This window comes from Hemitrygon akajei, chromosome 9 (genome assembly GCF_048418815.1).
Source record: "Hemitrygon akajei chromosome 9, sHemAka1.3, whole genome shotgun sequence".
NCBI lineage: Eukaryota > Metazoa > Chordata > Chondrichthyes > Myliobatiformes > Dasyatidae > Hemitrygon > Hemitrygon akajei.
The window spans coordinates 150,808,978-150,836,056 of NC_133132.1; the positions used below are offsets into that span (position 1 = coordinate 150,808,978).

Sequence of the window (27,079 nt, forward strand, 5' to 3'; positions counted from 1 at the left end):
TACTGAATTCTGTTTTATACATAAATATAGATTCTCCTTGTTTTATTAAATATATAACTGAGTACAACCTTGATGTCAGTAAAAAACTAGTTCTGTGTCCAGCTCCTCAGATCATCTCTGCCACCTCAACTACTAGAACAGCAGCACTGAGTTCAAGTGTTGGTATGGTGAGATCTGATTTTGGGAGCAAGCTTTGCCTGGCCCAGGATGAATTCAACTTCACTATATCCAGCAACATCTGTGACTGTCAGGCACGCAACAGCAGCAATAGATTTAGTTGATGCCTTACAGTAAATCAGACCTCTTTCTTTTGAGCTGTAGATATTGTGTAGGCTCTTGAAATCATCAAGGTTTTAAAATCCTGAAGGGAAGACCACCACCACTGCCAGTGCTTGTGTTTCTCTTTAGGGAGTGGGGCATTTCGTGCAAAGTGTCCAAGGTCAACAGTCTTGACCTGAAGCATCCCTAGATACTGACTGGAGCACCAAATCCAAGAGGAACAAACAGGCTGCTGATCGTTGATAGCATGCCACAAGGCGTAAAGGGTCTTTCGGGATCAGTGACCTGGGAAGCTAGGAAGGCAGTAACGAGATCCTTTCCAAGGCCTAGACGGTGAAACATTGGAGGTAGATCCTGTCAAAATCAAGATTCTGTAGACCTTTGGCCAGACCTCCAGATGCATGACCATAGCACTGTTGGATGGGCCAACATCTCATGTTCCTTTCAGGACACTAACTACTTCTTTTGCACTAGAAAATGATTTAAGACTTCACCAACATAGAAATACCTTTCTACATACCAAATTCCTTCTCTTCCTTGATAGCTGTCCACTTAAGGCCATGGATTGCCACAGCTAGTGAGGGGCAGTAATCAAACACGTATGTTACATCAGAATCTCGTTGTCCAGTTGGTGGTCACGAAACCACAAGAATCTGAGGTAGTGTTGGTGATCCTCTCTCATTAGAGAGCTGTGGAACATTTGTTCAATGTTTCCCATCACTGCAGACGACTCGATCCTCAAGCACACGAGGACTCTGAGCAGACTGTTGTTGAGTTCAGGACCCCACAAGAGCACATCATTCAGTGATACACCTTTGAACTGTGCACTGACTCAAAGACAATTCGTATTTGTGCAGGTTTTTGGGGTGGTAAGAACCAAAGCTGGATAATTACCAGTTTTCTTTGTTGGGATTTGGTGGAGGCGCCAGCTCACCATGACTGTTCCTGAAGAGTTTCTCCATGAATTTGGCAAAATAATCTTTCATTTCTGGTTTCCTTCTCAATTGGTGACAGAGAGACAGCAGTGGACTAAGGTTCTGCTCTCTGTTGCTTGGTAGGAGCTGTCGTGGAGAATGGAAAAGAAGTGGAGCTACCCAACTGTTCGACACATTTACTGAAACCATCTGTTCATGATTCGAAGGAAGACCTCACTTCAGTGGAAAGTGCCAACTTAAAATCATCTTCCAAATGACAGAAGACTAGCTTGCCTAAATTTGTTTGAGCAGAGGTAAGTATGTCAGGGTGGTTGGTTTGCTAACGTGCAATCTTCTCTTTCATATAGGTTCCTTTCCCACAGGGTCTGAAATGTCTTGGGCACCCATTCTCCAGGCCATTAGTTTTAAATATGCTGACAATGGCTTGGTGAGCACCATTGAAGCAGACTTCACTCACGATGACCCAACCAGGTCCAGTCACCGTGCTTAAGGCGCATCGTGCCAACTAGTGCACTGTTCACATGCCTTATGTGCACAGAGAGTGTCACTGCTAAGCAAAAGAATGTCAGCAGAAAAGTCAAATGCGGGAATCTTGTCAGCTACGTCCTTAAGATGTGAATGATCAAGTATAGCTTCGGGAGCTGGGATTTCATCCCCATTGATGGGAATATGGTCACACTCATTGATAGTTGGCAAGGGTAAGCTGACCACCCCTCCAATTGACTCAATGACAAATCACTATCTTTTCTTCCAGCCACATTTTCTTCTGCTGTTCCAGAACGTATCTTTAGAGTTTATGGGAAAACTTTGAACACTGAATGTGTCAAAGAAAGCTGACTTTGCCAATGACACATTGCTGATCATCTAAAATCACATGCCTTTATTTGTTTGCTCAGGGTGTCCTTTCAGGTCGACGTTGGCTCGATATAGTTTAGAAAAGAATTTCATTTGGAACCCTTTTTGCATAAACCTCGGTGCATGAGGAAGAAACTACACCTGACGGATGCTGAGCTGACTCCCTGCCGTGCTCTGCCGTGGGTAATAGCCCAAGGTGATGGCCCTCAATGAAGTGATGATATGTACTGGTCACTGTTGTACTCAGTGTAGTAGCTTTAGGCTACATCCACACTACACCGGATGAATCCGTAACCGAAGCTTTTTCTCTTCGTTTTTACCCTCCGTCCACACTAAAATGGTGTTTACGTGCCCCGAAACTGGAGCTTTACGGAAACGCTCTCCAAAGTGTGTATTTTTGAAAATGCCAGATTGGCCGCAGCAGTGTAGACGAGGTAACCAGAGAAATCTGAAAACGCTGTTAGACGGCAGCACGCTATTTCATTGTTTTCTTGAACGCAACCTAACAATTTCAGAACAGACAGCAAGAAGACTGAAGCCAGAAGAGTTAGAAATGTACTCACCAAATACTGTGACCCATAACTTACTGAATAAATAAGTATACTCACTTTGCCCTGCTTTCTGTCCTTGCTCGTATGAAGGTGGTTTACCTATTTATGCAAGTACTTTTCTGATAATAGGTGTTTAACAGCCTAATGTAACATTGTATGGAAATACAAGATAACACTGATGCAGACATATTTTACACATTTAACAAGGTGCTTTATTAATGCAACAGAGTTAGTCAGTTCTTCAATGTTCGTTGTCAGCCGGGTCAATCTGTCCGTCAACTCCGTCGGTTGCCTCTGTACACTCCAGTATTTGTTTTTTTTTTACTTTTAAGTTCTCCTGCGCAAGAGCCAACAGCTGTCCATCGTTTTAAGTTTTTCCAGTCTGTAACTGAACAAACACGCATTTTCACACCGAGATTCGACACAAAACATGTCGCTTGTTTTTGGTAGATGCGTCCTGTGCATGCGCAGTAGGAGGAGATTCGCTGAAATCTCCGTTTCAATGTGGACAGAGATTTTTTTAAAACGCATAGTGTGGACACCTATCGTTTTTACGTGAAACCGGCGTTTTCAAAATTATCAGGTCTAGTGTGGATGTAGCCTTAGTCTTTTGCTTGGTTCTTTTTTGAAGCACAACATTTGAAACATATTGAGAGCTCCTTTAGAAAGCTTCTCTGGTTTTTCTCTGAACCCTCTGCATTTCCTTAAGGAATGATTTTCTTTGGACAGAGCATTGTCTATTGGGATCCATGACAGAGCGATATACTTCAGTTTTGTTGACTGTGATAGGGGTTTTGGTTTTCCATGCTCTTACTGGAGACCTCTCCTTGACATGTTAACAGAAGTTGAGAACATACAACTAGAGTAATTTCGCATTTCTGCATGGCAGAAGACAAATTCCACAAAGAATGAAAGTGGTGGATATTGGGCATGATACTTCATTTTATACTTGAACCCACTGCATATCCACTGTTCTTGCATGTTGCTTGTAAGTTTCTCCACCATAGGGTTTACTCCTCTTGCTGTGTCTAAGAAATTCAGTCCTTGTAGATAACCCTCGTTTTCTGCAGTTTGCAGTTCCAACAACAGATCTGTAAGTTCCATTAGCTTCCGGGGCTCCTTGTGTAAGAGATTTGGAAAGTTATCGAGTCTGTTGAAAACAGATTCTTCATTTGCCCCTGGAGAGCAATTGCATTTGTCAAAGATGCAAAGTAATTTATTATCAATTAATGCACAAGTTGTACAACCCTTGAGATGTGTCTGATTATAAGTAGGCGCAAAGCAAGAAACTGGAATGAACCCAAAGCACAGAGAAAGAGAAAACAAATCATGCAAAGAGAAGCGACCAACAACAACAGCATTCCAAACCAAACTGATCCAAATCCCGAGCAGCTCAGTGTACGCCCAAAGCCTCGGTATTCCGTTCATCATGTTAGCGGGGCATATCACCGCAAAGTTCGCAGACACGAAGCACAACAGCCTCTACCTCTACCACAGCATTTGCAAACCCATAGCTGGATTATGAATGTACACTACCCAAACCCTTTTTGCATGTTGCAGTGACTCACATTCAAGTCACTTACAGGGAAGGTCAAGTTCCTTCCTAGGTTTGAAACTTAGTCCTTCCAAGGCATTGTGGAGACTGATTGGCCAGATGTGTGTCCTGCAATGGATGGAAGTTCGGTCTGTGCAAATGGGGTTGGTATCGGTAGCAAATCTTGAATGAGGTTTTTGCTGTGATGAAACTCAAGGTTCAAGGTACATTTATCATTAAAGTATGTATGCAGTATACAACTCTGAGATTCATCTTCCCCAGGTAGCCACGAAACAAGAAAAATATGGAAGATGTTCAAAGAAGAACATTAATACCAACATGCAAAATTTTTTTTTAAAAAGAACAGATCGCGCAAACAGCAAGAGGAACATCAACCCCCTTCACACACGCACACACACACACAAAATGCAAATTGTGGAATCAACAAAAAGAACATCAATCAAAAATAAATTGCATGAACGGCAACAGGATCATCAACACTCCCCCACCCCCCACACAAAAAAAAATCGTGCAAACAGCAACAAGAAAGAATGGGAGAAAACACAGAACATAAAAACATAAACCTGGACCAGTCCAACCCATAAATTGCAGACCCAGAGCTTTGATGCCATCCTCCAACAGCATCGGGAGCAACGAGCAAGAGACCGTCACATGAAGTCACCTTCTCCTGTAGCAGAGAGCGAGAGGCTTGTAGACAGCACTGAACACGCACTTGCCTTCTGTACTCATCACGATGTTTCAATCTTCCTTGATGCTTTAACTGGCAAAAAAAATGGAGTCGATCATGGGCTCACACCCGTCTCTAAGCTTCTAGGTCTTGAGGCCACTCGCCTCCTGGAATCCTCTCTGAGGCATCAAAGTGCCAAACCGCTCAATCGATCTTCAACCCGTAGATCACAGGCTCTAACATTACCAGAAACACATATAAAATAAAAAGATGTAGAAGAAATGAAAGAAATAGTTTTGTGCTCTATCTGAAAGATGTCTTCCAAGGTAGTGTTGTTCACTGGTGACATCCAGACTGGACTGCAGAAACAGCAGAAGGGTGTGGGGTCTTGGCTGCTGTACACCTTGACAGTCAGTACTTGAATTATGTGAAAAGCATGTTGGCTGTGTGACGTGGTCAGCTTGCTTCTCCTTGTAGAGTTGGAGCACTAAGTCAGTTGCTGCTTCATACACCATTGCCTCTGCTAAGGCAGCCTCACCTTCACACTCCTCCTCGAACGCACTCAGTGTAGCTTCTACACGAGCTTTCTCCATGTCTATGTGAGAATTCTCCATTCGCATCTCAACTTTGCATTTAGCATAAGCCACTCTCATGCTTACTGCTTCAGCCCTGGGGCAAGCTCATACTGCAGCTATGCTAACTGTGGATCAGCTCAACTATCACAATAACTCAATCAGTGCGCACGTTCTGAGCTGATTTCCAGGTGTTGGCAATCACCGTTGCTCGGCTCAGAAGCCAACATTGCCGTATATACCGTTCAGATACATCGCCAATCCACGAATGATGCCTTTGAAAATGAGTTATCTTTTCACTCTACTGCCCTCTCAGTGTGGACATACAAAGCTATGCAGTGCGATAAACATCTTCTCAAAAATCACCTGAGACAGAAGCTTCCTTCAAGGTTGTGAAATAAGATCTTACTTGTGAAACTGCAGAAAGTTAAGTAAAATTCATTACAGGATCGTTGCACACCTGAATATACTGATACTACCAATTATTCTCACAATCAGTGTTAACTAAGGTAACATACACAAACTATGCCTGTAAACTAGAGTATACTCAATGATATCTTAGCAACACTAAGCAATAAAGATGATACTTCCTTCAAAATAAACCTACTAAAAGTTTACTAAATTTAAGACTCACAGATATTGCTGTTCCAAGGGCAAATAAAGACGGGATGGAGATCGATGTCCTTCCACCCTATGCTCCAAATTAATCCGCACCGTAAATGACATAAAAACAGCTTACATACAGGAAGAGATGTTCATACAAAATGAACTGTGCCTCTAGGGACCATTACAGGATAAATGCTGAGCTCCTCCAGCATTTTGTGGGTATTCCTCTGAATTTCTAGCACTTGCACAATCTCTTCTTAACAGATCATTTGTCATATACGTATTGATATTCTCTTCTGTACATAGTGTGTGAAAAGACTATGGTGCTGTTGGACTGGACAGGCATTTAGTACGTCTACTTCATTACAACACTGAAGCATGCAGTCCACAGCAGGAGCTTTAAGATTCGATATTCGCTTCGATTCCATGTTCTGCTTTGCAAATAAAAATTCCTCCTTCGATAGTACAATATGATTACAATACTTAACAGAAACTGCTAGTTACTGAACAGAACAGGCAACAAATGCTCCTGAAGTAAATTAGATCCATAAAGCTTGTTTTCAAAAACCAATAAAAAGATACAAAAAGGAACAGAAGGATGGATCTGAGGACATTTTTATGAAGATAACACAAGTTTTCAAGGCTTCACCTACAATGAATTCACTTTAAGATGTTCTGACAATGCGAAGCATGCCAGAAAATAATTTTTTTTAAATGTTCTAAGGAATTGTGAGTAACCAATGAGCCAAAGTTCCAAAGACAAATAATGTAACTAAATTGTTTACATCACACAGGGATTGTCTCAAAATTAAATATGATCTCTAAACCAAATCAGGACATCTCCAAACTATATGGAATACCTTGCGATGAAGACTTCATATCATGCCAAGATTTTCACAATCTCTGAATGACTTTTTTACATTACCCCAGAATCACAATGAAACACACACAGCAAATTATATATTGGATATCATATTTCTACTCACTGTGATAATTGAATAGTGGTTCGGAAAGGTTTTGGTTGGATATACTGGTATCATGTATGGAGATCGCACACCACAAGTTCCTGCCAAGAACCAGAATAAATAGACTGAGCATGTTTTTTATTGTCAGTTTACTTCACTCTAATGCAGTAAATTGGCAGCAATAACTTCGACTTAAGAAAGAGACTGATATCTTTTCCAAGGACAATTTCCTATGCATCTAGTTGGAGCAGCTAATGGAAAAGTGGGACCATGAAGCTTACAGAGCAGTGTGGTTAGAAGTGAGGTCAGTGGGAATCTGGCTCCAAGTGGTGGAATACACTGTTTGTGGTGGAGGTCTCGGCCCGAAACGTCTACTGTACCCTTTTCCACAGATGCTGTCTCCAGCATTTTGTGTGTGTTGCTTGGATTTCCAGCATTGACAGATTTCCGCTTGTTTGTGTTTGAAAGTTAAAGCCTAGATTTATCAATTCAAGTTACTCCAATGGGCTATGATTCTTCTCAGAGGGGAGGGAGGTACTAACCTAGCCTTTACCAACTGTGTGGAAAGAAACACATCATGCAGGTAAAATGCAAGTGTCTGAGGCTCACGGCCACAGGAAGCCAAAGGGAATTCAATTCCGTGCAAAACATGAACCAGAAATGTTAAGTAAATTTTGAGAATATTTTATATCATATACATCTGGAGGAAAGAGCTCATTTTATAAACCCACTACTATTCCCAAAGCTACTAATATCTCTTCATAAAACCAGAAAGTGCTGGAAACAGGAAACAGGCAGCAGACTAGACAACTTCTGTGGACAAGTGAATCAGAGTTAGCAATTCAGATCTTCTTCAGCCTGAAATCTTAAGTCCATTTCTCCTTCCATAGGCACCATCTAGCCTGCTGACTGTTTCCAGCACCTTTAATGTTTTAGTTCAGATTTCTAGTTTTGGCAGCTTTTTGTTGACTTTCAGTATTGTCTTCCATGTTGACTTTCCTCTATAAAATAAATACACATACTGGAGCTTGAAAATAACTTCAAACTTGAAGATAGCCTCAGCTGCCTATTTTCTTGGCCTGAAGGCAATCTGAGCCATTGCAATCAGTAACATGAATTTTGCAAAAAAAAAATTAATCCTTATTCCCAATGCTCCACCTAAAAGCAATATTATAATTAATTTAAGTTGCAAAAGCTTGAGAGGAAAAGACTCATTCATGATCAATGTGCATTATTTGTGGACTAATGAACAGAATACTAATTAGATACCTTGCATGAGCCAAGAGTTTTTCCAGCAACAGTTTAAACTAAACCTGGTAGGGGAAAAGGTGTGCATCACATCAAAAGACCTTTGAAATTTAAACTTACAGAAGACAGGTGAGAATGGAATACAGTTGTTTTGTTTCCCTTTTGGTGATACTCACGAAGTTTGTTCAAAACAGGCATACGACTCTTCCACTTCTGAAAATAGTCTGCTCGAAACCCATCCATTGAAAACAAGATGACAGGAGGCTGAGTGAACCTACAGTATATTAAAAAAAAATCAACAGGTAGGATGCACACCAAGATCGACAGTGTCGCAATCGTCTTCCAATGGAGCACAAAATGAATTTTAATTACCCATGGAGCTTTGTTCCCTAATAATTTTATTTTAATGAGTAGTTCAGTTCTGATGCTTGTAACTAATGAGAATAAACTGTTCTCTCAGCTCTAGTCAAACTCAAACCTTAGAAAAAAAAGTGGTCTATGGTGAACTCCCATGAATTCACCTACACTGAATGAATCAGGAAAGTCTTACCCTGTTGGACACTGGGGTGAGGCAACATCTTCACAATCTTCCTGAACCCATCTTTTCTCACCTGATGAGAAGTAAGATTGTTACTAAAAAAAAAACACTTGTCGATATTTGGTGGATTCTGCTACAGATACTTTTTAATGATTACTTTTAAATACAAATCTACTTTGCATAATCAGGTTGGTTTCATTACCAAAATAAAAACATTGAACTTTTGCAATATTAAATCTTGCTCAATGCCACAGCAAAATTTTTCCGATGCTGAAGTAAAAGACAGGAAATAGTCAGCAGGTGAGGCAGTGTCCATGGAGAAAGAAAATGTGTAAACATTTCAGGTTCATAACCTTTCATCAAATCAGATCTAATAAAATGTAATCGATCTGAGTCATTAACTCCAATGCTTCCAATGTTCCTGACAATGTTTATAGCCGCAAGAATCAAGGGAGTAGATTTAGGATGGAAATGAGGAGGGACTGCTTTTCCCAGAGAATGGTGAATCTGTGGAATTCTCTGCCCAATGAAGCAATGGAGCCTACCTCAGTAAATACTTAAGACAAGGATAGGGTTTTGCATAGTAGTGGAATTAAGGGTTATGGGAAAAGGCAGGTAGATGGAGAGGAGTCCACAGCCAGATCAGCCATGATCTTATTGAATGGTGGAGCAGGCTCAACAGGCCAGATGGCCTACTCCTACTCCTATTTCTTATGTTCCTGCTGGCCTCCAAGCTAAGCATTTCAAACATTGTTTCCAATCAATCAAACAAGACACAAGTAACTTTGGTTTCAAATTAGCAAGAACAATAAGCATTGTTTCAAATATTATTTATGATGTTTCAATGTTAACACTAATGGTCTTTGTTCCAATTATACCAACAGACATCCCTCTTACAGATTATTGACTCCATTTTCAAATCCTAATGCAGGATCATGACCCAAAACATCAACCATCCTCCTGCCTCAGCAGATCCTGCCTGATCTGATGAATTTATCCAGCAGTCTATTACTTCAGATTAGTCTCATTTCTCCAATGATTCCAGAATCAGAATCAGGTTTAATCTCATCAGCGTATGCTGTGAAATTTGTTGTTCTGCAGCAATAAGTAGCTAATTTACAAACCGTGAATTACAAAAAGTAGTGAGGTAGTGTTCATGGGTACATTATCTATTCAGAAATTTGATGGTAGAGGGGAAGAAGCTGTTCCTGAATTGTTGAGTGTGTGACTTCAGCCTCCTGTACCTCTTCCTTTATAGTAGTAAGGAGAAGGGGGCATGTCCTGTGTGATGGGGGGGGGGGGGGGGGTCCTTAATAATGGATGCCGCCTTCTTGAGTCATCACCTTTTGAAGGTGTCCTCAATGCTAGGACACACCAATATTTCACAATGAGATGAGGATTGTCTTTTGACTCTTTTTCTAGTCATGAACATTACCTTTACAAACACTATGGTAGTCAGTGCAACAATCCTTTTTCTGGATGCAGTCATCAGAGCACGAACAGTAACTTTCCGTCAAGCGCTTCTCTCCACATCGGCTCTGACTACACGTCCAGGACTTAGCTGAAACAAAAAGCCAATAAATTTAGAACACAGTTTAACATAAATTTACCTCACATCCTGTAGACAGATAGATACTTTATTGATCCCAGAGGAAATTACATTGTCACAATGCACTAATATACAAATATTAGAAGAAAGAATAAAATAAGTTACCTTAAAAATAAGATGTGCAAGATTTACAAGTCAAAGATTACAAGATTTAGAAGATTTCCAAGTTCACACTGATAGATGTTGTGCAATTACTGTAAGATTATACAGTAAGGGGTCCACATTCACACCATCCAGATAAGAAGTGACAGTTGTATGGCACTGGGTGTCCTCGATGGCAGGGTGTGGTAAGCAGAGGTTAATAACAGTCTAACGGGGAGGGGGGTCATCACTTCCCCAGCTATAGTTTGACTCATTATAGAGTCTAATGGCCGAGGGTAAGAATGACCTCATATAGTGCTCTTTGGAGCAACGCAGTTGTCTATTACCGAAGGTGCTCCTCTGTTCAGCCAAGGTGGCACGCAGAGGGTGAGAAACATTGTCCAGAATTGCCAGGATTTTCCACAGGGTCTTTTGTTTTAACACAACCTCCAGTATCAATATATATATATTTTGCTCAGTATAATTCATAGAACGGTAGTACCTGGTGAAACAGTGAGTTGGGCCAGTATCAGCTTAATCTAATTCCACACAGGATAGGGAATTCTCCTGCATTTGCTTAATAGGTGAAAGTGAATGTCACTGTTATTTATCTACTCCTAAGATACCGGTGATCTCAGACAGCTGTGGAATGACTACTTTGAAAGAAAACTTTGATTCCTTAATATTCAAAAATGTATTAAAGTATAAGAACTTACAGAAAGAATGAGGCAGAGGTAAAATTTAAAAATAGCTGGCAGAAACAGTCCCACACCAAAGACCCCATATGCTTAAACAACCTAAAACTGGTCTTAGACAGTGATCCTAGACACATCAGTACAGGCACAGAATTGACACAGAGAATAGAAAAAAACAAACACTTCAGTAATGATCCAGAAGAGCACAACAGCATTGGAGAAAGAGTCTGTTCTGAAACGATTAAGGATAGAATCTTAACAGTTTACAGTCAAGAAACCAGGAGGATACATTTACACTACTTGGGCCTAGGCTGCAAGTCACAACTCGCAGGAAATATACTGAAGAGCAGGTATGCAGCAAAGAACAGAAAGAAACAAAAGCCAAAGAATAATCAGATTGGTGAGGAAAGGAGCTTCAAGTATAGACAGGAATAACGAATAATGAATGGTACAGGAAGTTTCCGAAATGTGCTCAGAAGTCAAGTCGTCACTTTTTATTGTCATTTCGACCATAACTGCTGGTACAGTACACAGTAAAAATGAGACATTGTTTTTCAGGACCATGTTGTTACATGACACAGTACAAAAAAAATAGACTGAACTACGTTAAAAAAAAACAGAGAAAGCTACACTAGACTACAGACCTACACAGGACTGTGTAAAGTGCACAAAACAGTGCAGGCATTACAATAAATAATAAACAGGACAATAGGGCAAGGTGTCAGTCCAGGCTCTGGGTATTGAGGAGTCCGATAGCTTGGGGAAGAAACTGTTACATAGTCTCGTCGTGAGAGCCCGAATGCTTCGATGCCTTTTCCCAGACGGCAGGAGGGAGAAGAGTTTGTATGAGGGGTGCATGGGGTCCTTCATAATGCTGTTTGCTTTGCGGATGTAGCGTGTAGTGTAAATGTCCGTGATGGCAGGAAGAGAGACCCTGATGATCTTCTCAGCTGACCTCACTATCCGCTGCAGGGTCTTGCAATCCGAGATGGTGCAATTTCCGAATCAGGCAGTGATGCAGCTGCTCAGGATGCTCTCAATACAACCCCTGTAGAATGTGATGAGGATGGGGGGGGGGGATGGACTTTCCTCAGCCTTCGCAGAAAGTAGTGCTCTTTACGATCTCTACTGAGGAGCCGTCAATGTTCAGCGGGGAGTGGTCACTCCGTGCCCTCCTGAAGTCAACAACCATCTCTTTTGTTTTGTTCACATTAAGAGACAGGTTGTTGGCTCTGCACCAGTCCGTTAGCCACTGCACCTCCTCTCTGTAAGCTGACTCGTCGTTCTTGCTGATGAGACCCACCATGGTTGTGTCATCGGCGAAATTGATGATGTAGTTCGAGCTGTGTGTTGCAGCACAGTCGTGGGTCAGCAGAGTGAACAGCAGTGGACTGAGCACACAACCCTGGGGGGCCCCCGTGCTCAGTGTAATGGTGCTGGAGATGCTGCTTCCGATCCAGACTGACTGAGGTCTCCCAGTCAGGAAGTCTAGGATCCAGTTGCAGAGGGAGGTGTTCAGGCCCAGTAGGCTCAGCTTTCCAATCAGTTTCTGAGGGATGATTGTGTTGAATGCTGAACTATAAGTCTATGAACAGCATCCGAACGTATGTGTCTTTTTTGTCCAGGTGGGTTAGGGCCAGGTGGAGGGTGGTGATAATGGCGTCATCTGTTGAGCGGTTTGGATGGTACGCAAACTGCAGGGGGTCCAGTGAGGGTGGCAGGGTCTTGATATGCCTCATGACGAGCCTCTCGAAACACTTCATGATGATGGATGTGAGTGCAACGGGATGGTAGTCATTTAGGCAGGACACTGAAGACTTCTTCGGCACAGGGACGATGGTGGCGGCCTTGAAGCACATTGGAACAGTGCTCAGGGAGACGTTGAAGATGTCAGTGAGAACATCTGCTAGCTGGTCTGCACATCCTCTGAACACTCTACCAGGGATGTTGTCTGGTCCAGCAGCCTTCCATGGGTTGACCCTGCACGGGGTTCTTCTCACATCGACCACAGTGAGACACAGCACCTGGTCATTTGTAGGAGGGGTGGACTTCCTCACTGCCACGTCACTTTCTGCCTCAAACCAGGCGTAGAAGTTATTCAGCACATCTGGGAGGGAGGCATCACCTGCACAGTCAGGTGATGTTGTCTTGTAATTGGTGATGTCCTGGATGCCCTTCCACATGCGCCGCGTGTCACCGCTGTCCTGGAAGTGGCTGTGGATTCATTGGGTGTGTGCACGCTTTGTCCCCATGATGGCTCGGGACTGTTTGGCCCTTGCTGTTGTTAGGGCTGCCTTGTCACCTGCTCTGAAGGCGGTGTCACGGGTCCTCAGCACCGCACGCACCTCTGCGGTCATCCATGGCTTCTGGTTAGCGCGTATAGTGATGGTCTCGGACAGAGTAACATCATCAATACACTTGCTGATGTAGCTGGTCACTGATGCTGTGTATTCCTCTAAGCTGGTAGAGTCGCCATCGGTTGCAGCCTCTCTGAACATGTGCCAGTCAGTGTGCTCAAAGCAGTCTCGAAGAGCAGAGATGGCTCCTGCTGGCCAGGTTTTCACCTGCTTCTGAACTGGTCTGGAGCATCTGACGAGCGGTCTGTATGCTGGGATTAGCATAACAGAGATGTGGTCTGAGTAACCGAGGTGGGGGCGGGGCTCTGCCCGGTACGCATCAGGGATGTTTGTATAAGCAAGGTCCAACGTGTTCTCTCCTCTCATTGCAAAGTCCACATACTGATGTGTGTCCATCAGGGTGTGCGTTCTGCAGTTCGCTAATAGCCCTGTACATTTCACAGAGCGCCTCCTTAGCATTAGCGCTGGGGGGAATGTACACAATGAACATAAGAACAGAGGTGAATTCCCGTGGCAAATAAAATGGTCTGCATCTAACAGCCACAAACTCCACTCGCAATGAGCAGTGTCTGGAAACCAGCACTGAGTTCTTACACCATTCCGTGTTGATGTAAATACACACACCGTCACCGCGAGTCTTACCGTAGAGAGCTGCATCCCTGTCTGCTCAAAACAAGGCGAGCCCGTCTAGCTGAATGGCGGCGTCCGAAACCCCCTCAGTGAGCCACGTCTCTGTGAAAACGTACGCGGAGCAAACTCTGTACTCCCGCCGAGTATTACGTTGGAGTCGGATGGAGCCCATTTTATTGTCCAGGGAGCGGACATTGGAGAGCAGAATGGAGGGGAGAGCCGGCCGGCTAGGGTTTGCTTTGAGCCTGGCACGGACCCCTGCCCGTTTGCCTCGCTTCTGCTTCCTCGCATATCGCTTTCGATGTCTCCATCTTCGGCTCCCAGCATCAGGCGAGTCCGAGGAATGTAGGCCCGTTCCCCTCAGCAAGCCGAGGTCACGTAATTCAGCCAGCAGATCTTTGTGTAGACAGGTTGACCCTGAACTACAGGGGAACCAATATCCCGGCTGGGAGGTTTGCTGATACTACTCACACGAGTTTAAACTAGTTTTGCAGAAACTGGTACCCAAGGTCCCTGCTCGGTAAAGGATCAGACCAGAAAGTAAATGTCAGGGGAAGGATTGAAAGGCAAACTATAAATAACAAGTATATTGGGTTAGATAGTTTGAAGAGATAGCTGGGGACAGGCACCACTCAAGGATAAACGGATGCAGAGAATGCGAGTGTGAACCGAGCTTGGAACTACGATGTTGTAGGCATTACTGAAACTTGACTGAGAGGGGCACAAATGGATGATTAATGTACCCAGTTTTCAACGTTTTAGAACAGATAGAGGTGGTAGGTTGAACTACTAAACAGGTGCAATATCACAGCTGCACTCAAGGGAAACATAACCGAAGGGTTAAACACCGAGTCCATTTGGGTAGAAGTCAGAAATAGGAAGAATGCAATCACACTGATGGGATTGTACTGCAGACCCCTAATAATCACCAGGATATTGATGAACAAATAGTACGTAATCAGATTAAGGAAATGTTTAAAAATAATAGGGTTGTTGACACTGGATGATTTAAAGTCCCTAATATACACTGGGACCTTCTTAGTGTAAGGGGTTTAGATAGGGCAGAACTTTTAAGTGTATCTAGGAAGGTTTCTTAAATCAATAAGTGGGTGGTCCAATGAGAGGAGTACCATACTGGACCCGGTGTTGGGTAATGAGCCTGGTGACTAACCTTTCAGTGGGTGAACAATTAGGGAGCAGTGACCACAACTGAGAGAAGTAGAGCACAAAAAACAGGCCCTTCAGCCCATCTAGTCCATGCTAAACCATTTAAACAGCCTACTCCCATCAGCCTGCATCTGGACCAGAGCCCTCCATTTCCATGTACCTATCCACATTTCTCTTAAACATTGAAACCGAGCTCGCAAGCACCACTAATGCTAGCAACTCGTTTCACACTCTCACAACTATTGAGTGAAGAAGTTCCTCTCATTGTTTCCTGTAAACTTCTCACCTCTCACCCTTAACCCATGACCTCAGGTCGTAGTCACACTCAGCCTCAGTAGAAAAAAGCCTGATTGCATTTATGGCCCTTGTGACAGAGTTTGAAATTGGAAGGCGGCAAATTACAAGGGCATTAGGCAGGAACTACGAAGTGTTAATTGGGAACACCTTTTCTCTGGCAAGCCCACATCACACATGTGGAAGGTGTTAAAACATCAACTGCAGAGTGCAGGGAAGGTATGTTTCTGTTAGAAGAAAGGACGGGAATGAAAAGATAAGAGAACTTTGGATGTGCAGCTATAGTTTGTAAAGCTTCAGAAGTTGGGATCAAACAAAGCCCACGAGTATGAGAAGCTAGAAAAGCACCAAAGGAAGGAATTAGGAAAGCCAAGAGGGCCATGAGAAGTTCTTGGCAAGTTGGATTAAGGTGAATCCCAAGAGATTCTATACATACATCAAGAGCAAGAGAGTAACTACGGAAAGGGTGGGACAACTCAAGGACATGTTCAGCACAGCATTGTGGGCCGAAGGGCCTGTACTGTGCGGTAGATTTTCCATGTTTCTAAAGCAGGAAACATTTGCTTGGATGCAGACAATGTGAGTGAGGTACTAAATGAGTACTTTGCTTCAGTATTTACCAAGGAAAAAGATATGGAGGACCGGGAGATCAGTGCAGTGTACAAATATATTAGGGTGTTTAGAGGTCAAGGACAAGGAAGAGTTGGTCCTCCTTATGAGTATTAAGGTGGAAAAGTCCACAGGGCCTGATGGGATTTACCCCAGGTTGTTGAAAGAGGCAAGAGACGAGATTGCTGAGCCCTTGACCAGTATCTCCGTGTCCTCTCTAGCCACAGGTGAGGTACCAGAGGATTTCCAAGTGGCTAATGTTGTACCTCTATTTAAGAGTAGAACAAGGGAAAATCCTGGGAACTATAGTCCAGTGAGTCACACGCCAGTTATAGGGAAATTGCTGAAGAAAATTCTTAGGGATAGTATATATGAGCATTTCAAAACCCATGGCCTAATTAGGGAGAGCCAGCATGGCAGATCGTGCCTTATCAAATTGATCGATTTCTTTGAGAAGGTGACGAGAGAGAACGATGAGGATAGGGCAGAGCAACACACAAAATGCTGGAGGAACTCAGCAAGCCAGGCAGCATCTATGAAAAAAAGTACAGTCAATGTTTCAGGCCAAAGGGTTTCCAGCACCTGCAGGTTTTCTCTTGTATGGCAGGGCATGGTTGTTGTCTGCCTGGATTTTAATAATAAAAGATCTGACAAAATCCCTCACGGGAGGCTAATCCAGAAGGTTAAGAAGATGCATGGGATCTGCGAGAATTGACTGTTTAGATTCGGAACTGGCCTGTGCACAGAAAACAGAGGTTAGGGGTTGAAGGAAGTTATTTGAGATGGAAGTCTGTAATTAGTGGTGCTCTGCAGGGATCGGTGCTGGGACCTCTGTTGTTTGTGATGTATATAAATGACCTGGATGAAAATGTTGATGGGTGGGTTAGTATACTTGCGGATGATACTAAGATTGTTGGAGTTGTAGAAAGTGTAGATGACTGGCAAAGAACACAACATGATATAGACAAGTAGCGGATATGGGCAGATGGGGTTTAACTCAGATAAATGTGACATGTTGCACATTGATAGGGCAAATGCAGGGAGAACAACCCTTAACAGTGTTGCTGAGCAGAGAGATCTCAGGATCCAAATTCATAGCTTCCTGGAAGTGCCTACACAGATCAATAAGGTGGTTAAGGCTTATAGAATGCTTGTTTTTATTAGTCAAGACATTGAGTTCAAGTCAGGAGGTTATGTTGCAACTTTATAAAACTCTGGTTAGGCCACATCTGGAGTATTATGAACAGTTATAATTGCCCACTATAGAAGGATGCTGAGGCTTTGGAGAGGGTGCAGAAGAGGTTCACCAGGATATTGCCTGGTTTAGAGGGCCTGTGCTATTATGAGAGGCTGGGTAAACTTGGGCTGTTTTCTTTGGAGTATTGAAGGCTGAGGGAAGATCGGACGGAGGTTTACAAGATTATGATAGGCATAGATAGAGTGGACAGAGAGTATCTGTTTCCCAGGGTTGTGTATAAGATGATGAGAGACATTGATCGTGTGGATAGCCAGAGGCTTTTTCCCAGGGCTGAAATGGCTAACACGAGGGGGCATAGTTTTAAGGTGACTGGAAGTAGGTAGAGAGGGGATGTCAGGGGTAAGTTTTTCCCACATAGAGTGGTGGGTGCGTGGAATGCACTGCCGGCGATAGAGGTGAAGGCAGATACTACAGGGTCTTTTAAGAGACTCTTAGGTAGGTACATGGAGCTTAGAAAAATAGAGGGCTATGCAGTAAGGTAATTCTAGGCAGTTTCTAGAGTAGATTACATACATGGTCAGCACAACACTGTGGGCTGAAGGGCCTGTAATGTGCTGTAGATTTCGATATTCTATGAAATGTCTATTACCAGCGGGCATGCATTTAAGATCAGAGGGGGTAGGTTTAAGGAGGATGTTAGGGGCAAGATTTTTTTACTCAGTCATGGATGCCAGGAACACAATGCCCAGTATATGACAGAGTCAAATACATTGGAGGCTTTTAAGAGACATTTGGATAGACACATGGATATAAGGAAGATGGAGAGATATGGACATGGTGTAGGTAGCAGGGATTAGTGTTATGTGTTTCTGATTTGCTTTTTAGCTAGTTCAGCACAACATCGTGGGCTGAGTGTCCTGTTCCTGTGCTATATGTTCTATGTTCAACATTTCTTGATCAGTTGAGTTTTGACCCAACAAAGAATTCAGCCTCATTGATCTGATTAAAGGGAAACAGCCAGTTTAAATGGAACATGGGAACACGTAGAAAACAGTGATCATAAGATTCAGAATAGCTCTGTAAAAGGATTTAAACCACTCCAAGATAGTCAATTAGAGATGGGCAAATTTCACAGGGATGACCACAATCTGCCCAGTTAAACTGGGATCAAACTTTAGCAGGCAAAACTGCAATTAAACCATAGGAGACTTTGATGGATAAGAAGCATTAGATGGATATGCCTCTGCTGGCGTCCTAGAACATTGCAGAGAAGGAGAAGAGCAATGGGACATTTAATCCAGTGCTCTCCGGATGATCAAGAAAAAAAGAACAGAAAAGGGCATACAGCAGATGGCAAGTTCTTCATGTAAATGAGAATCCTGCCGATCACAGAAAGTTCAGGTGGAAAATGTGGATAATAAAAAAGAATATAACAGAAGTTTGACAGGTAACGTAAAATGGAATTCAGAAATACCTTGAAGCATCCAAAGGTTGTAAAAAAAAAAAATGAAACCCACTCAAGGAGTCAGAGTACTTAACTTCAGTCTTCATCAAAGATGCTGCGAGAGCTTCAAAGGAAGATGTGTCTAAGATTCCAGATGGACTGAGAATTAAAGACCCAAAATCACCTGATCTAGAAGAGATGCGCCGTCAGTTGTAGTTGTTCCAGAAAGGGAAAAAAATTAACGGTGGTCCTGGTCATTTGACATGGATTTAATAGTGATGCCGGAAGACGGGAAAACTGCAAATGCTGCTGCCTCCTTCAAAAGGGGGCATCACGAATAAACCCAGTAGTTACAAACCAGTCATTTAACCTCAGTGGGGAAAGTTCAAGAAACAATTGTCAGCAATTTGAACAAATGCGTTTGATTACAGAAAGCCAGTATGGATTGCTAAAAGCAACTTCTGTGCAACTAAACAGAATTATTGAATAACAAGAAGCATTAATGTAAGGCCATAGCAACTTCACTAAAATAGGGTATGTAACAGGGAGCAAACAGAAAGGTGAGTGGACTGAGGTGAAATGTACATTGAAGTCCCCAGTCAGGCACTATTAGGACCTCATTCTTAACATACATATGCTCAATGGCTTCTTGATTAGGTTAACTTGTATACCTGCTTGTTGAAGTTCAAGTTTAAGGTTAACTGTCATTCAACTATACATGAATACAGCCAAACAAAAGTGTTCCTCCGTGGCCAAGGTGCAAAACACAGTACCAACAAGTCATACGCAGCACAAGGCACACATAACACAGTAAAATACAGTTACACAGAAAAAAATATATAGTCCAGCTTCCTGAGTTCATGACTGCTACAGCAGTCTGCAGCAGAACATAGTAATCTCATTGTCTGCAAGTGAAAACTTGAGGACAGCACCGACCCCAGAATGTACAACGTGCCACACTACCTCCGGCCCTCTGGTGGAGCTTTCTAACTCCACGCTGCTCTCCTGGGCAGCTACAAGTAGGCAACACCTCGGCTTAAGACTCGTCCTCACTACGACTGAGGCCACGCAACTCCTCCACCACTTGGCAATAACCAATGAATTAGGCCTGCAGAACTCCACTTTAACAATGTCCAACAGGATCTTGTGATCAAATGAAATGCGACTAAGATGATCACTCACAAATATCTAATCCATCAATCATGCGACAGCAACTCATTGCATAAAAGCATGCAGGCATGGTCAAGAGGTTCAGTTTATCTACAAAGATGATTCAAAAGATCCAGTGACAGGTGTTTCTGTTCTAAATTTTCAGCTGTTAATTAAGAAAAGATTATCAGACAAATTATCAGAATTTATATCGGAGATAGTTTCTATCATTTTGGCTTTTGAATAGATGGAAGAAGTACACCCTGGTTATGAACTTCTGTGTTCCGTTCCGTTTCCTTCTCCAAGTCAAGGCTGGAGTCATAGTTGGAGGTTAAGCAATCAGCACTTTGGAGATGTCCAACGTCGTTGGAACCCGTAATGATGGCGGTGGAGTCCAAGTTTTGAGTCTGCTCTGAATCATTAGAGTCTCCTTCACTACTCCCCATCCCCTTTTCCCTCTCTCACCTCATCTCCACGCCTACCCACAGTCTCCCTTTGGTTCTCCTCCTCCCTTTCATCCATGGCCTTCTGTTCTCTCCTCTCGGTCTCCCCCTTCTCCAGCCCTGTATCCCTTTCACTAATCAACTTCCCAGCTCTTTATTTCATCCCTCCCCCTCCCAGTTTCACCCATCACCTTGTGATTCTCCCTCCCTCCCCACCTTTTCAATCTTTTTCTCTCCAGTCCTGACGAAGGGCCTCGGCCTATACGTCAACTATGTTTTTTCCCCCATAGATGCTGCCTAGCCTGCTGAGTTCCTCCAGCATATTTTGTGTGTGTTGCTTGGATTTCCAGCGTCAGCAGATGCTCTCTTGTTTGTGAAAGCCAACACCAGTGTGTTTTACAGTTTCCTAAAATGCAATTAAATCCTCAAAACAGGAAGCTCCTTTTCCACACGATCTGATTTTAAACAGTGTTTATGCTCAATACGAGAAGGCATGGTTCCAGTTATTATTCAGCACTGAACCACAGATGTATTTTTATACACAAGCTGAAATCCAAGACTTTACTTAAGATTTTTTGTGGCATTCTTCAAGGATGAGTTTACAGACTTCAGAATATTTTCCTCTCTTAAAGACGACGTTACTAATTCTTGTTTAGATCATAATTTTCATTGTCATATTCAGAACTCTGTAACACAATCCAATCCTGTCTTTAACAATATCCGGTCAAGATCGCACAAGCTGCGATGAATGTTGATGTAATGGCTCAGACTTATTAGTTTTGTGGAGATGGTTTTGGGGAAAGCGCAGGAAAACGCTAAACCTACAAAAAAAAAGGTCAACCCAGATGCAATACAATGGCCAAATTTACAGACCCCTAAAGTTGATGTGAAAGCTTTATGGGGATACAGCTGATGTTTATTGGGCAGTTACATAAATGAGGGAATCACAGTTAAAATTCAAAGTATGTATGCAGTATACAATTCTGAGACTCGTCTTCTCCAGACAGCCACGAAACAAAGAAAATCATGGATCCTGTTCAAAGAAAATCATGAAACCCCTCACCACTACAAAAAAGAAACAAATCACGAGATTGCAGGTATATTTTTAGCAGAAAATGCTAAGCAGTAGATTTATTGAATCATAAACAATTGATATACAAGACCATTGGTTTAAGGAGATTGGTGAAAGCATTAATGGTGAGATGAGGTGGATTTCCCCCACCCAAAAAAATCTAAAGTAATGATTTTAAATCCGCTGTCTGATTATGCTGGTAGAAACGGTCTAAAATGGCCTGTAAGGAAATTAGACAGGTACTAGAAAGGGAGACTGTCTGGGAGAAAAGGTGTGGGAATAGACTAACTGAATTGTTCTTTGATATTCAGTCCAGACCAGCACCAAGTCATATTCCATGTGAGCATTTCAATTGTTCAGCCACTGTTTAATATTAATTAATAAAATAAGATCACCTCATAATTCTTACCAGCACTTTACAGGAGTCACTGCCACCATAGCACCTACACTTACTAACATATTTCTGTTAATGTGAATGACATTTGAACATTAGCCAATTGTAATGAGATGCTCAGTTAAAGCAAGCACCTCGTTTCCACTCTAACTACACACAGTCTCTACGGTTTTTGCATTCCTGTTCCAGAATCAAATGCTGACCACACAACCCCTGTAATCTTCAGTGAGCTCAATATTTTCCATAAACACAATGGGGGAAAAAATCTCCAAAAATTTTCCACGATTTTGGTTGCAGACATGATATTTGCCTGGAAACCAGGAGATCTCTGGTACTTCCCACTCCTACTCTGACCTATCAATCTGTGGCCTCTAGAAATGAGGCCAACACAAGCATCTCGTCATCCATCAGCAAACACTGTAATCTTCCGGATTAATCCCAAATTCTACAATTTCATGGAACTTGATGTTTGTGTTTCTTTCAATCACCAATCTAGAATATTATCTCAGATTTTTTGCATTTTTATCCACCTTTTACTGCCCGCTCCCCTCTCACGTTGGAGGATGTGCCCACCTGACCTACTGGGCATGCCTTCCTGTACTGCATTTTACAAATCCTACATTCTTTTGGCCATGGAGTCATAGAAAATAAGACACTACAGGACAGTACAGGCTCTTCAGCCCATGCTGTTGAGTCCAACATTTAATCTACTGTAAGATCAATCTAACCCTACCCTACCTCTTCACTAGGGAGGACACAGACAATCTCCCAGATGTAATAGTGGCCAGAGGACCTAGGGTAACGGAGGAACTGAAGTAAATTCACATTAGGCCGAAAATAGTGTTGGGTAGACCGATGGGACTGATGGCTGATAAATCCCCAGGGCCTGATGGTCTGCATCCCAGGGTACTTAAGGAGGTGGCTCTAGAAATTGTGGACACATTGGTAATCATTTTCCAATCTTCTATAGATTCAGGATCAGTTGCTGAGGATTGCAGGATAGCTAATGTAATCCCACTTTTTAAGAAAGGAGGGAGAGAGAAAACAGGGAATTATAGACCAGTCAGACTGACATCAGTGGTGGGGAAGATGCTGGAGTCAATTATAGAAGATGAAATAATGGCACATTTGGATAGCAGTAACAGGATCGGTCTGAGTCACCATGGATTTACAAAGGGAAAGTCATGCTTGACTAATCTTCTGGAATTTTTTGAGGATGTAACTATGAAAATGCACAAGGGAGAACCAGTGGATGTAGTGTACCTGGACTTCCAGAAAGCCTTTCATAAGGTCCCACATAGGAGATTAGTGGGCAAAATTAGAGCACATGGTATTGGGGGCAGGGTACTCACATGGACAGAAAATTAGTTGGCAGACAGGAAACAAAGAGTAGGGATTAACGGGTCCTTTACAGAATGGCAGGCAGTGACTAGTGGGGTACCGCAAGGCTCGGTGCTGGGACCGCAGCTATTTACAATATACATTAATGATTTAAATGAAGGGATTAAAAGTAAAATTAGCAAATTTGCAGGTGACTCAAAGCTGGGTGGTAGAGTGAAATACGAGGAGGATGTTAGGAGAATGCAGGGTGACTTGGACAGGTTGGGTGAGTGGGCAAATGTATGGCAGATGCAGTTTAATGTGGATAAATGTGAGGTTATCCACTTCGGTTGCAAGAACAGGAAGGCAGATTACTATCTAAATGGAGTCAAGTTAAGAAAAAGGGAAGTACAACAAGATCTAGGTGCCCTTGTTCATCAATCACTGAAAGTAAGCATGCAGGTACAGCAGGCAGTGAAGAAAGCTAATGGCATGTTGGCCTTCATAACAAGTGGAGTTGAGTATAGGAACAAAGAGGTCCTTCTGCAGTTGTACAGGGCTCTGGTGAGACCACACCCGGAGTACTGTGTTCAGTTTTGGTCTCCAAATTTGAGGAAGGACATTCTTGCTATTGAGGGAGTGCAGCATAGGTTCACAAGGTTAATTCCCGGAATAGCGGGACTGTCATATGGTGAAAGATTGGAGCGACTGGGCTTGTATACACTGGAATTTACAAGGATGAGAGGGGATCTGATTCAAACATATAAGATTATTAAGGGATTGGGCACTCTAGAGGCAGGAAACATGTTCCCAATGTTGAGGGAGTTCAGAACCAGAGGCCACAGTTTAAGAATAAGGGGTAGGCCATTTAGAACAGAGTTGAGGAAAAACTTTTTCACCCAGAGAGTTGTGGATCTATGGAATGCTCTGCCTCAGAAGGCAGTGGAGGCCAATTCTCTGGATGCTTTCATGAAAGAGTTAGATAGAGCTCTTAAAGATAGTGGAGTTGAGGGATATGGGGAGAAGACAGGAGCGGGTTACTGATTGTGGATGATCAGCTATGATCACATTGAATGGCGGTGCTGGCTCAAAGGGCCAAATGGCCTATTCCTGCCCCTTTTGTCTATTGTCCTATCTAACCCTCCCATTTTTCAATGTCCAGGTGCATATCTCAGAGTTTCTTAAATGCCTCTAACATATCTACCTGTACCACCACTCCTGGCAAGGCATTTAACGCTCACACCATTCTTTACGTAAACAACTTAGCTGTGATATCCTCTCTATACTTCCTTCAAATTACCTCAGAATTATGCCCTGGAAGAAGTCTCATACTGTGAAACTCCATCTAAGCTTCTTATCATCGTTACACCTTTATCAAGTCAATTCCTATCCTCTAGAACACTACAGCTCAGAAACAGGCCCTTCTGCCCATCTAGTCTCTACTTACCCAAATTCCTCTTAAATGTTGAAATCAAACCCGCATCTACCTCTTCCATGTGCAGCTCATTCCACTCTCTCACCATCCTGGAAGTTTCCTGTTTTGTTCCCCTTAAACATTTCACCTTCCACACTCAACCCATGACCTCTAGTTCTAGTCCCATCCAACCTTAGTGGAAAAAGCCTGCTTGGGTTTACCCTACTAATACTGTTCATTATTTTGTCTACTTCTGCAAATCTCCTTTCACTCTCCCTCGCTCCAGGTAATAAAGTCCTAACTTATTTAACCTTTCCCTATAACTCAGGTGCTCAAGTCTTGGCAACATCCTTGTAAATTTTCTCTGCACTTTGAATTTTATTGATATCTTGCCTGTAGATTGGATTGCACACAACAGACTTCACTAATGTCTTATACAACTTCAACATAATATTCCACAGTAACAGGCCCTCTCACTCAACTGGTTCATGCCGACCGAAGTGTCCTACCTGCTAGTCCCGGTTGCCCGCAATCTGCCCACAGCTTTTCAAACCCTTCCTTTGCTTGCTCCTACTCAAATGTTTCACTTAGTACAGTGGCGGCTGCAGTGATCGGGGTTCAATTCCTGCTGCTACCTGACTTACAAGAATTGAAAGTCTCTTATCTGGCAACAGAAAGTGTTCCTGATGAAGGGTCTCGGCCCGAAACGTTGGCTACTCTTTTCTCACGGATGCTGCCTGACCTGCTGAGTTCTTCCAGCGTTGTGTACGTATTCTTTGATCCACAGCATCTGCAGTTGTATTTTTGAGTATTTTAGGCAATTTCTGTATTTATCATGGATCTCCTACACTTTCCATTGAATCTTTTGCATCAGCTTGAAAGAACATGCTATCTCTTCTGAACTTTGACACCCTGGCACTGCAAAATACTCAACAAACCATCAACCGAGAAGAGGTGATCAAATGTATGGAACTAATATAAAGTGGCATGAAAAAGTTTGGGCATCCCAGGTCAAAATTTCTGTTACTGTGAATAGTTAAGTGAGTAGAAGATGAACTGATCTCCAGAAGTCAAAGTTAAAGATGAAACATTATTTTCAACATTTTAAGCAAGATCAGTGTATTATTTTTGTTTTGTACAATTTTAGAGTGAAGGAAAGGAAAGGAGCACCATGCAAAAGTTTGGGCACCCCAAGAGATTTGAGCTCTCAGATCACTTTTACCAAGGTCTCAGACCTTAATTAGCTTGTTAGGGCTACGGCTTGTTCACAGTCATCATTAGGAAAGGCCAGGTGATGCAAATTTCATTTTGGAAACAAGTCCTGTGGATTGATGAAGTTAAAATAGAACTTTTTGGCCACAATGAGCAAAGGTATGTTTGGAGGAAAAAAGGGTGCAGAATTTCATGAAAAGAACAACTCTCCAACTATTAAGCACCGGGGTAGATCGATCATGCTTTGGGCTTGTGTTACAGCCAGTGGCACAGGGAACATTTCACTGGTAGAGGGAAGAATGAATTCAATTAAATACCAGCAAGTTCTGGAAGCAAACATCACACCGTCTGTAAAAAAGCTGAAGATGAAAAGAGGATGGCTTCTACAACAGGATACTGATCCTAAACGCACCTCAAAATCCACAATGGATCACCTCAAGGGGCGCAAGCTGTAGGTTTTGCCATGGCCCTCACAGTCCCCCAACCTAAACATCATCGAAAATCTGCGGTTAGACCTCAAAAGAGCAGTGCGTACAAGACGGCCCAAGAATCTCACAGAACTAGAAGCCTTTTGCAAGGAAGAATGGGCAAAAATCCCCCAAACAAGAATTGAAAGTCTCTTAGCTGGCAACAGAAAGTGTTTACAAGTTGTGATACTTGCCAAAAGGGGTGTTAGAAAGTACTGACCATGCAGGGTGCCCAAACTTTTGCTTCGGGCCCTTGTCCTTTTTTGTTATTTGGAAACTGTAAAAGAAGGAAATAAAAAAGCAATCGTGCTTAAAATATTAAAGAAATGTGTCATCGTTAACTTTATGCCTTTTGGAAATCAGGTCATCTTTTACTCGCTTAGCTTTTCAGAGTAACAGAAATTTTGACCGGGGTGCCCAAACTTTTGCATGCCACTGTAGAATACAGAGCTGTGTAGCTCAAGAAATAGACCAGAGAGCCAAGACTGACTCCTACATCCAAGGATAAATATTTGTTTTGTAACAGTTCCAAACTGTCTCAGAAGGTATTCTTTTCTCCATTCCATGGATCCGAACTGTTTAAAAAATTGGCATTTTTATGTTGCTTTTGGTAACATGGCAGAGGCATGATTTTTTTTATGGTAGAGGCAGGTTCGGTATTGTCATTTAAAGTAAAATTGGATAGGTACATGGACAGGAAAGGAATGGAGGGTTATGGGCTGAGTCCGGGTCAGTGGGACTAGGTGAGAGTAA

At 42.7% G+C, this 27,079-nt stretch overlaps 1 protein-coding gene across 1 annotated transcript in view; it reads right to left on the minus strand.

The window, feature by feature from the left end:
• LOC140733648 (ectonucleotide pyrophosphatase/phosphodiesterase family member 3-like) overlaps positions 1-27,079 on the minus strand; it is a 114,429-nt gene that overhangs the window by 72,348 nt on the left and 15,002 nt on the right. Inside the window, exons 3-6 of the mRNA XM_073057262.1 lie at positions 10,207-10,332; positions 8,784-8,844; positions 8,410-8,507; positions 7,007-7,086 (exon numbers count right to left, since the gene is read on the minus strand). Coding sequence (XP_072913363.1) covers positions 7,007-7,086; positions 8,410-8,507; positions 8,784-8,844; positions 10,207-10,332 — 365 coding nt within the window. The remainder of the gene's footprint in view (positions 1-7,006; positions 7,087-8,409; positions 8,508-8,783; positions 8,845-10,206; positions 10,333-27,079) is intronic.